The sequence below is a fragment of the Sebastes fasciatus genome, chromosome 1 (assembly GCF_043250625.1).
Source record: "Sebastes fasciatus isolate fSebFas1 chromosome 1, fSebFas1.pri, whole genome shotgun sequence".
Taxonomy (NCBI): domain Eukaryota; kingdom Metazoa; phylum Chordata; class Actinopteri; order Perciformes; family Sebastidae; genus Sebastes; species Sebastes fasciatus.
This window is the reverse complement of record NC_133795.1, coordinates 11,856,885-11,869,279: the sequence shown is the minus strand read 5'-3', so window position 1 is coordinate 11,869,279 and position 12,395 is coordinate 11,856,885. Positions and strand designations below refer to the sequence as shown.

At 41.4% G+C, this 12,395-nt stretch overlaps 1 protein-coding gene across 1 annotated transcript in view; it reads left to right on the top strand.

Moving 5' to 3' along the window:
• plxna1b (plexin A1b) overlaps positions 1-9,160 on the top strand; it is a 229,691-nt gene extending 220,531 nt beyond the window's left edge. The window contains 5 exon segments of the mRNA XM_074629397.1: positions 1,785-1,975; positions 4,946-5,115; positions 5,377-5,589; positions 5,680-5,830; positions 6,925-9,160. Coding sequence (XP_074485498.1) covers positions 1,785-1,975; positions 4,946-5,115; positions 5,377-5,589; positions 5,680-5,830; positions 6,925-7,020 — 821 coding nt within the window. The 3' untranslated portion in view covers positions 7,021-9,160.
• The last annotated feature ends 3,235 nt before the right edge of the window (positions 9,161-12,395 follow it).

Sequence of the window (12,395 nt, the reverse complement as noted above, 5' to 3'; positions counted from 1 at the left end):
TTCTGGTATACGTGGGATGGAGATGCATTATTAATCCAGATATGATCAGGCCCATTGTTAATGCTAGGTGTTTCTCACTATCACTTTTCCCATCTCTCTGTTCTGTTTCCTAAATCCTCCTCTGGTGTCTCTGGTGTACAGTAACTGTGATCCTGAGCTCTGCCACCGTGACGTACACATAAATACTCACTAACACCGCCATCACCCTCACTCTGCACTCCCCCGGTTCACATCCTCTCATGACATTTTGAACCTCTCAATCCTTTCCTGCTTTGTCACGGAAGTGACAAGCATTCAAACTGAGAGCGTAATGCTCCGTGTCACAAAATAGGGGATCACTGTCCAACAAAGGGAGGGAGGGAGGGAGAGAGGGAGGGAGGGAGTGGAAGGAGGGAGCAGGGGAGAGAGTGACAGACAAATTTATTCTGGAATGAAAGAGTGACATGCAAGTAGAAGGAGCTGTCACCTTTCAGAAATGCTTTTAACTTCACACAGAGATTTTGCTCTCTGTAGCTGCCTCTGATTTCTTATTCATGTGTTTTTATACCGAGGTAGCTTAATTTATAGGTACTTCCTATACATGGTGATAAAGACGAAATGAATTATACTTTTATAAACTAAAGACTGGCACTAAACTATGGACTGCTTGAAATGTTATCAGTTTATATTTATATCTGCACACCCTTGTGTTCTCAAGTTCAAACCCACAGCAAGCATTGTGCAACACACTGACCTGAGATTTCTGCAGGTTATATTAGATTGTACTTTAATGTAAAACTAACCCTAACCCTCTAAAATGTGTCTTGTGTCAAAGCCAAAATCTGTTTTGCATACTCAAACAAAACAAAAACATTCACACACATCACAAGTGTGTCTGTCAATCAATTCAAATATTTAATTGTGATTAATCACACATTTTTGTATCTGTTCAAAATGTACCTTAAAAGGGGATCTGTCAAGTATTTAATACTCTTATCAACATGGGAGTGGGCAAATATGCTTGCTTTATGCAAATGTATGTATATATTTATTACTGAAAATCAATGAACAACACAAAACAATGACAAATATTGACCAGAAACCCTCACAGGTACTGCATTTAGCATACAAAATATGCTCAAATCATAACATGGCAAACTCAAACAACAGCTGTCAGTGTGTCAGTGTGCTGACTTGACTATGATTTGCCCCAAACTGCATGTGATTATCATAAAGTGGGCATGTCTGTAAAGGGGAGACTCGTGGGTACCTATGGAACCCATTTTCATTCACATATCTTGAGGTCAGAGGTCAAGGGGGCCCCTTTGAAAATGTCCATGACTGTTTTTCTTCGCCAAAATTTAGCACAAGTTTGGAGTGTTATTTAGCCTCCTTCAGGAAAAGCTAGTATGACATAGTTGGTACGAATTTTGTATTTTTATTGGCATTTTCATATGATTACCAGTATCTTCACTCCAGCTTCAAAACTGAGCCAGATACAACCTACAAATCGCTTGTTGCGTTAATGCGTTAAAGAAAATTTCTGGAGTTAAAACAAATTTGTGTTAACTCATTATTATTGCGTTAACTTTGACACCCGCAATATTACAAAAACAACTTCAGGGCAACCGTGCTGCACACAACCTTCACCTCTGAACTTCCTCTTTACCTATTTACCTCCTTATCCCTGGATATTACAAAACACAGCTCCACATTTGTGTCTGTCCTTTCTTAATGTTATTTTTGGCTCATTCACTAAACTCTCCTCCATGTCTCCTCCTCTTCTTCCACCTCCCTCCTTCCAGAGAGCATGCTGAGGACAGCCAGCAGTCCAGACAGCTTGCGCTCCCGAACGCCCATGATCACCCCCGACCTCGAGAGCGGCACCAAACTGTGGCACCTGGTCAAGAACCACGACCACTCCGACCAGAGGGAAGGAGACAGAGGGAGCAAGATGGTGTCTGAGATCTACCTGACCAGACTGCTGGCCACCAAGGTATCCAGAAGCTCTATATTTACACACCTTAAGCCAAACAAACCCACTCCAGCATACGCCTGTCATGAAGCCCACTTCTACCCCTGACCTTTCGTTTGGTGGTGGTCTCAAAGCTCATTAACATTTTTCATAACCTTTTGCACAAAGACACACATATGCACAGGAATTAGTGTTTGTGTCTTAATTAGGAGGTTGACCTTTGACTATTGAGCTGTTTGGTTGGTGTTACTGGGCCCTCTGTTGGTGGCCTCGGGGCTTTCAGGCCCAGGCTTTTACCCCGAGATCATTACTCACCAGATTCCTCCATGTCCTCCAGACCACACTGAGGAACCTGCGCTCTGGTTTTCATGCAGCGTGTGTCTTCAGATGATGATGTGAAAGGTTATTTGGAGTCGGGCTGTTTGTGTCTTGGAGAAACACCCTTGAGTACGTTGTTGTTGTTGAGTTTCCGTCACTGTTTAAATGTTTTGTGAAACAGCGTTTCCCTGAGACTATTTTATATTCTGGGACTGTTGAAGCTGGCACAATGTTGGCATCTTTACCAGAGCTGATTCGAGAGCAAATTGAGAGAGGTTTGTGAATGTTTTGCAGCTGGAGGGTTGGTTAGGTTATTATCGTGTATGGTCCAATGCACAAATGTCCTACAAAGCAAATTACAGCTGTATGTACGCCTCTCACATTTGCCCACATTTTAATATCATAATTAAAGTGTTAAGAATGAGATTAAATAGCATGACAAATCATATTAATAGGATGAATAGTTAATCCTTCAGAATCTGAAATTTGCACAGAAACTTTTTGTTGTGGTTTGTTGTGGAAGTCAGACGGCGGCTGGCAGTACCACAGTTTTGCACTCGGAAGCTCTAGTTACCGCAGTTTCACAAACGTGTCGGAGAACTACGGTGGCCTTCAGGTGCCGTAAAAACATGAAAGGCTCTCTCTAGAGCCAGAGTTTGGTTTGTCCGTTTTGTGCTACTGTAGAAACATGGCGGACTCTGTGAAGAGGACCTGCTCCCTATGTAGATATGAAGGACTCATTCTAAGAAATGTTACACACCGATCCTTTAAAACTGCACCAACTCAAGATAGCGTACAGAACTGTGAACAGAAAGTATGAAATCAGTGTGTTGATTGAGTGCACAGTCTGCTGACAGCTCTTCCTTTCCATTCATGCTGCCACACCTTATACACAGAATACACATGGACTCCAGCTGTTTTGTCCCAAATCTGCTGGCACACTCCTCAATGGAAACACCCATGCATACATTAACAAATAGTTTATGAACACAAACACACAGCAGCTGCCTACAGAGTCTCCTAATTGTGCCAGACTTTTGCTCTCATTTGCAAATGCTAACTGTCTTGGTGCTTCAGCTCACCCTGGTACTTCCTCTCCCCTGATTTTTCACTCATTAGCTGTAGATTTCCATTGTTCCAGCTCCAGGTAGGAAAGTGCAAGGTTAGCGGCATCAATGCTGCCTCGATTGGGAAATGATTAACATGCAAGCCGGGGGAAGACGACGGGGGGAACTCGGAGCGCTGCAGTTTATTCTTATTTATTACAGCCCTCACAGCTTTGTGTGTTTAGGAGGCTGATTTGTGGATGTGTGAACGAGTACAAAACTGCAGATTCAACTTCTGGCTGGTTTTAAATAAGGTTTTGTGAAAGGTGGCCCGGAACGCTTGTGGGAAATATCAAGTCGTTTCAACTTCAGAGGAATTTGTGAGGATTCAGAATCTCCAGAGTTGTGTGATGTGGTGAAAAACATTGCAGAACAGCCTTAGGCTGAACTCACACTGGGCCTCATCCTAAACACTGTAAAGAACACTGAGCACCATCACAAAGTCTCAGAAAGTTGGAGCACTGAAAGCAAAGCGCCGTCATTCTCAAACACCTGCTACTGACAGCCATCGCCTCCAGCCAGACCATCACCAGCAAAGAGGAATATACGAGAAGACGATGTTGTTTAGTGGTGTTATAACTCAACTGTGTTCTGTACCTTTATAATATATATAAATAATTAGAAAAATAGAGAAACGGTCTTGCAAAAAGGGCGCTTATCTAGTCAGAGGTCAAAAGGGCAGGTCCTTGAGCACTACCTGGGGTCTATCTGTGCACGTGCCAGTAAAATAGCCATTATCTTATTAAATTTGTGCTAATTTGCATACATTTTCACAACAGAAATCTGAACATTGGATAAAGCCAGGTTTAAAATTCTTGTTTCATTTTGTTAACATATTAGAATCAAAGGTTTTTACTGAGGGAATTTTGGATATCTCTTTTTATCACTCCATAAATCAGAAAATAATGTCAAAAGCCATGAAAAATCATTTCATTTTTGCCATGTTTTGAGGAATAAAATGTTTTATAAATCAGGCTATGAATGATATATGAACAAACCCCTCTGGATAAACTTTCAGAATATAGATAGGAATGAAATTGGAAAGTTTGGTTTATGTAAGTGTTACTGAAATGGAGATTTCTGGCTCAGAGTCTGAGAAAAAACTCATTTTGAGAAAACAGCCTTTTAACATATGTTTTGTAATTCTCTAGACATTTTGCAAGTCACTACAAGTGAAATTTACATTATGACAATTTTTTTTTGTATTACAAGTTTTCCGAAAATGTATCTTTGAATATGTAATTGAGTCATTATTTAATGCTAACTTTTGGTGAATTTAAAAGAAATCTACAGATGCAAATAAACAAAGTAGTAAAATAAACAAAGAAGACATGTCATGGAAGCAAAATTGACCAGTGCATGTTTTTGCCTGGGGTGTCTCTCCTTAAATTTCTCCGATATTTAAAATACACAGCATGTGGGCTAGTTTGTTTTCAGATGGTTCAGCCGGTTATAGAACTGGAACATATTAGAGACATTAAATCGATCTATAAACACAGATAAGAAGAGTTCAAATGTTTTTTGCGCACTAACTAAGCCAGCGTTGTTTCTCCTTCTTCCTGCTCAGGGTACGCTCCAGAAGTTTGTGGACGACCTGTTCGAGACCATCTTCAGCACAGCGCACCGAGGAAGCGCTCTGCCTCTCGCCATCAAGTACATGTTTGACTTCTTGGACGAGCAGGCGGACAAACACTCCATATCAGACTCTGATGTACGGCACACTTGGAAGAGCAACTGGTGAGTCAGTGAGAGGGCATCGACGGGAGTATTTCGGTAGCTGGTTTGTGTCTCATTAGAGTTGTGAAAAACTTGCTGTAGTATGAAAACATTTTTGACTGTAAGCCAGCAAATATGCAACACTTCACAGTGGTATTGCAGCAGAATGTACTATTTCTGTACTATTTGTCTCAGGTGATTTATCACTCAGACTCGTCCTTTTCTGCTCTTTGCACCTTAATAGTCCTTCTAACTGTGCAACTCTTCTCTCAATCCTCCCAGTCTTCCTCTGCGGTTCTGGGTGAACGTGATCAAGAACCCCCAGTTTGTCTTTGACATCCATAAGAACAGCATTACAGACGCCTGCTTGTCTGTGGTGGCTCAGACCTTCATGGACTCCTGTTCAACATCAGAGCATAAGCTAGGGAAGGACTCGCCTTCCAACAAGCTGCTCTACGCTAAAGATATCCCCAACTATAAGAACTGGGTAGAGAGGTACGCCAGCATGTGTTACATTTGTTTTGTCTTAAAAGCTATTTTAAATCAAATTTGTCAAGATCTAAACTGTGTGTTTTTGTTCTCCAGGTACTACTCTGACATCTCCAGGATGCCGGCCATCAGTGACCAGGACATGAGTGCCTACCTGGCGGAGCAGTCGCGCCTGCACGTCGACCAGTTCAATAGCATGTCGGCCCTAAACGAGATCTACTCCTACATAGTCAAGTACAAGGATGAGGTGAGATGGCAGCCGTTTAACAACAGCTCACTATTTAACCCTGATAGTTGGTATTTCTTCATTTTACAAGCACTTACTCTTGGAATTGTTTATTTTGCACTAACAAAGTAAATCGGCGTTGACAAAACTACAGCTAATAATCACTGTAAAGTGACAGTGTGTGCCCTGTCGTGTGTCGTTATGTGCTGACAGCTTCAAAAGCGTTCCTTGTGGGCTTTGGGCCCTCAGCGTGGTCTGTCAGATGATATTTATGAGTTTGGTCGTGTGTGCGTGTGTCCATGTGTGTATCTGTCCACAGCTAATCTCGCATACTACTGACCAATTAGCCTAATATTTGTGTGCACATTTATGACAGCATGCACAGTGTTGCCAACTCTTTTCCAATGATAGTAGCTAGCACTAGCTCTAAAAGTCGCTCGATGACGTCATGCGCTCATTTGCATATTGGTGACGTCATCGCACATAATTTGCATAAAGCTTAGTACTTGTGTTGGCTGACTGCCTACCTGTGCACGCCGCAAGAGGAGAGGGAGAGACCCCGTGCCCTTGGGAATTTCCCTGATGTTGATAAGTCGCTAAATTTGTTGCTAGTCGCTTTTTAGAAATAAAGTCCTTAAGAGGGTCTAAAAAAGTCGCAACAAAGTTGCCAAGTTTGCAACCCATTGTGTGGACTAAATGTCCTCAAAAATGAAAAAAATATAGTGCTTGTATAAGTACGTGACAGTCCATGAATTTTATTTTGTAATATCTATATGAACACTGAAGATAGAAATTCAGAGCAGTGTAGTGGTGAGTATGGCCTGACTGTTGTTGGACTGATGGAATTAGTGCAGTGGAAAGGTACATTATGTTGTATTGACCGTGTGAGAGCCTGTTGTCCTAGGCTACAGATAATCTACAGGTCTTTATTTGTCCATTCTGGCCATTATTTGAATATCAGCTTGTATATTTATAGTTTGTATCAATAATGAACCAGCCGGGTGGCATGTTGGTGTCCTCTGACTGCCTTGTTTGGGTAGACAGACTCCACGTTTTGAAAGCAAAAGCAGGCACACTGTGACATTGACTGACCCCCTCCTCTATCTATCCTTCAGATCTTGTCGGCTTTGGAGCGGGACGAGCAGGCGAGGAGACAGAGACTGAGGAGCAAGCTGGAGCAGGTCATCGACACAATGGCCCTGAGCAGCTGAGGACCATCCAGCACCTCCACCTCCTCCTTCTCTTCACTCCTCCTCTCCATCTGTGTCTCTCCCTCGCTCTTCTCACCCAGACAACAAACAAAACTCCAACCCCCAACAATACGACAGACGAACTGCAAAAAGGACTAGAGCAGTATACTGCAAAACGGGGGGGTTCGGCAGAGATGGGCGGGCCTGTGTACGCTTACATGTGTATGTGTGTGTTTGTCTGCAGCCCTATACGGCGTGTGGGCTCGTGTCTGTGTGAGGGACCGGGACGCCAGACATTTCCACACACGCATAACATGGAGAAACATGTCGACTGACAGCATTTGATTATTGTGGATGTTGGTGTTTGTTGTTTGCTTGATTTTGATTTCAGGAGTTTTTGTCGTGACGAAGCTATTGTCAGGAAAGAAACAATTAGAAGCCTGGAAAAGAACTCCATATATGGCGTCATTCGCAGGATGGACCAATCTGTGATGAGCCAATGGAGAGAGGCTCTCTAGGTCATGTGACTCCAACGGGTGTCACAGTTTTAAAGGATGTTAGATTTTTTGTTTTCTTTTTTTTTGTTTTGTATAGATGTAATCAACTGCCCACTCTCTGATCTCTCGCCACTTGTATTACTGCTGAATTTGCACAATTTACAGAAACGTTACAAAGGAAGACGATATAGATATTATATATAAATACAGCTACGTTTTTAAAGAAAGGTTAGGGAGATTTTTGTTGTTTTTCATTTTAAAACCAACAAACAATAAAAATAACAACAATACATGATTTGATATTTCAAGTACAAAAGAAGAAAAAAACAACGTAGACGAAAAAAAAAAACAACGAAAAAGAAACAAAAAAGTCGTACTGTGCCATGTTTTCTTTGAATGTTGTTTAGTGCAAAGACATTTTGTTAGATGGAATGTGCTACCGTATGATTTTAAATATGAACATGCCTAGTGACTGAAAAGATTTGTTTGAGTAACGACCCATCATGATGTTGGAAGCGAGACGACGCCGAGTCGTCCGTCTTCCCGAGTTGGGACAATTCATGGTGTCATGATGATGATGAAGTTGCTGTTGTTTCCAATTCAATCAGTGCAATCTCTTTGGTTTCATAAAACCAAACATATACTCACAGGATTGTTGCTTTTATCATGGCCACGTTAGTATCCGGCGCCGCGGCCGGTTCTGTTCTCCCGAGGCTCAAGAGGTGACAGTCGAGTGGATCATGTTATAGTAACTGAACAATGAAGTAGCTCCATTGCACTACCTGAAATATTTCTGTTCGCCCCTTTAGCCACCATATCTAACCGCGAGGAGTTTGTGTTATCCACCCCTTGAAGGGTCATCCATTCTCCCGACGCAGTCCTGTTAGAGCAGAGCCGAAGTCTTTGGCGCTCTCAGATGCTGTTTACAGGAGCGACAGTGAGGTCAGGTAGAGCTTAGCTGAGCCCCTCAGTGGTGAAACAAAGCTGTTTTCAGCCTAAAGCCACTTTTTTATTTCCTCAATGTTAATACCCAAATAGAGGGACATGGTAAAGATATAGTGAGTGTTTCTCTCCACCTCTAACCTATCTATTTGAGACAGGGGTTTAGCTTTTTATCCATGAGGGGGGTATAGACAGATATACAGAGGTGCGACACCTCTGTTCATTAGCTACACAAGGCTGAGTAATCCTCCCCTCAGCCTGCAGCTCTTGTTTCAAAACTAGCCTATTGCCATGTGTGGCTTAAGCTCTTTTTTTATTACTGCTCTCTTAAGAGGATTTCTTTGTTTCTCTTTTTTTTGAAGTCTTGAAGTCAGGGTTTTTGACTTTGTGGTGAAATCATGTTTTCCGATTTTAATTTTAATTTTATTTTTTCTCTGCTTGCCGAAAAACCAAACTGTGGTCTGTATAATGTTTTTGTTGATGTTTTCATTTGTAAATTGTATACTTTTTTTTTTCATGATGAACAAAAGCTGTTTGCCATTTATTTGTAATCAGGTTTTTATTTTTTTGTCTTTTTATTTTCAACATGTAAATTGTACATTTTTACGGTACACAGAAGACGAAAAATTCTCTTCGGTTTAGCCTGAAGTTGAAGTACTTGACCGAACTCGAGGTTTTATTTTCCTGATCTCGATCAAAAATGAAATTGTTGCATCAGATGAGCATCTGTGTCTTTGTGATGGAAATGTGACTTGCTGCTTTAACTCTCGTAAACCTTGTTTTTCTATCAAACATTAGGGCTGTCATTTTATGCTGATCATAAATGCTGTCGCTGTCCATTTTTACGCCAGGTTCCTTAAAAAAAAAAAGAAAAAACAATCTTCTCTCGCATCAAGGATTAGTGAGCACACCTCCCAAATTAATGTCAACCCACCTTTTTGTTTACACGTCTACAGCTGCATACATATGAGCCCAGTTCAACTGGATACCTGTCGGGACTTGATAGTTCACTCTGTACCTGCCAAAAAGCTATCTTGAGGGACCACTCTGCCCATGTTTCAGCTGACCATGTTAGCTACACACATTAAAGGGATAGTTTAGGAGTTTTGAAGTGGGGTTGTATGAGAAGGGACGTAGCCATAGTAGGTGTATTGCTTACAGTAGATGACAGGAGTTACCGACACCAGAGCAAAGCAATGTACTGCTGTGGACGGGGCCGGCAGAAAAATTAATTTTAGCCACCTAAAAGAAAGGCCCACCAACAAAAAATTTGGTTTAAGAGTACACTACATTTAGAATAATTTCACTGCTTTGCCGTGAGACAGCCCTTTTCGACGGGTAACCGAAGCCCTTGTATCCATCTATGCTCTCGCCAAACTCCATTGAAAAAAACTGTAATTTTACCTCGCAGGATATGGGAGTTGCTGGTCTACCGCTGCTGCCATTAGTTAGTTAACCGGCGAAAATATTCTAAATAATATAGCGTACACTTAAACTGATATATTTCCTTAGGCGAGCCTTTCTTTAAGGTGGCTAAAATACGTTTCTCTGCCATCCACGTCCACTGCAGTATATTGCTTTGCTCCAGTGCTCCTGTCTGTTCTCCAAGCTTGGGGCGTGCCGACCGTCCTCTACTGTAGGTAATACACCTACTATGGATAAGTACCGCAAACAACCCCACTTCAAAACACCCAAACTATGCCTTTAAATAATCTCTGTTAGAATCATCTACCTTAATGAGTACTGCAAAACCTCCACCAAAATATGCTTACATAAAAACATAGAAAACATGTTTGTTTTTTTTCTTTTTCAGTGTACAGCTGAGTTTTTGCTGCATTCGTACATGTTGGTGCTCTTACTGTAGATCACATGGCAAGGAAATAGATGACTGCTGCGGCCAGAGCTCAGCGGTGCTGTTAACAGCAGAATGATCAGTATGAGCACAATGTACAGTAGGGACACATCCACTCGCTCCCTGCAAAAGCACACAGACGGAAAAACCAACCGAGGCCACTGTGGCCAGTTGGATGATCTGTCAGGCTAAAGACACTTAAACATTCTCAATTCATTCTCAGGTTCATGCTCCGTTTGTGTCATATTCTGGTTGTAATTTGGTTGATTAAATGAGCTGCTGAGGGAGTTGGCTAGTTTATAGTTTGCATGGCTGCTTGCCTTTTAGATTGACCTGCAAGTCTGGACGCTTCTCTGGAGAAATGTCCCAGTTCTCCACTGTTAATGTGATAATTGACTCGTATTAATTGTTGTGGAGGTGGTATACAGCATGTCAGTTGTTTAAGATTGTTTGGTGTCATCAGGAGGAAGCAAGCATTGTCACAAGAACAACACGCCGACTGCAGTTTGACAGAGAGTTGCTGTTTTTCTGTCAAATCCGAACAAATGAACAAGTGAAGTTTACTGCGCTGGCTTCAGTGTGAGCAGAGTCAGGACATCCGTCATGTTTCTCATGTTTAATTCTCAGCTCTTTAGACATGCTCAGTCACACTTTTGCCTTTCCACAAACAAAAAAAAACATAGTTGAATCAAATGCAACTCCTGGCACCATTCTGTTTTCAGTTTCTTTTTCCTGCTTTCTTCCGATTCTGGAAAATTCAGTAGTTGTCCTTTGGTTTATTTTCTTTTTTTTTCTTAATGGAAGTTACATAGCATCCAAGGAAACGCAAAGCAAATGAATTTCAGACAGAGCTGGCAAAGGAATTTTAATACTACAATAACTCTGATACATTTTTAGAGTTTCAGACTTGAAGCGACTGTCACAAGTTTGCAGGTTAACATTCATTGTGTAAATATTCTGTTATTTCCTATTTTGCAGATTTACTACTTGTAAATAAACACGCATCAAGGAGAGATTAAACATTTTTTGCTAAATAAAATGTGGCTTGGGGTTTCTATTACAGACTTATGCAGTTATTATAGATGGATGGAGGAAGTAGTTGTCATGCAGGTTTGTTACTAAACGTTCCCATAATAGCATTTAGTACATGGATATGTTCTTATTAGGGCCAAGGCTACTGTGATTCCTAATATGTATTTTTATTTTTTATTTTCTCCACCTGCTGCTCTCCTCATTTTCATAGATTGTCCGATCACCTGCGCAACCTTGAAGAGATGCTCATCCTCATTGACCAAGGTAATGCTATAGCTATCTAAGTGGTGTTTTTCATTTATATTTGCTTAACATTCAAAATGGACCGACAACACAAAGACCTAGTCACGCCAGAAATTGGCACAGAGAAAATTAATCTGCACGCCTTCACAAAATATGTGGTTCTATTAAAAGCTTGTTGACGTAAGGCTACTCGCAGTGGCGGACAAAAAAAATAAAAAGAGCACCAGCTGCACACGGTGGGGCACCAACACGCTGAAAGTTTTCTAGCATGTGGGGCAACCTTTATGGCACTGCCCATGTTTCCTCCACTTTAAGGGCACCCATTAATGCACTGCATCATGCTTTCTCCTCTCCAGATGTTTTATATACCATAGGGGCATCCAAGAAGGCACTTTTGTCCTCCTTTGCCCAAGTATATCAGTGGCTACTCGGAAACTATTTGAGCTGTGAAACTAACGGTCAACATTTGTTGTTCTTTCTATTTACTCTGTTCTGAATTTTCCTGTTTACTCCCCCCTTGGCATTTTGTTCTAACTATTTTACATAATTCTATTCAATAAAGAGTCATTGAAGAAGGGAAAATTGCTCTCCGAGCTAGCGATCTTGCTAACGTTTAGTTCAGTCGCCCTCAGGACAATAAGTTCACGCAGTTATTCAGAATGTGATTTTTACCATTGACTTCTCTTTCATAACTGCTTGGAAACTATGCCTCTCTTGTGTGGAGCAATTTATACCTCAACAGAGGAGGTTTGCTATCGGTCGGTAGCATGAAGTCTACCTGGCTCAAAGGTCACTAGAGTTGACCTTAATGCTATTACTTCACCTCCACA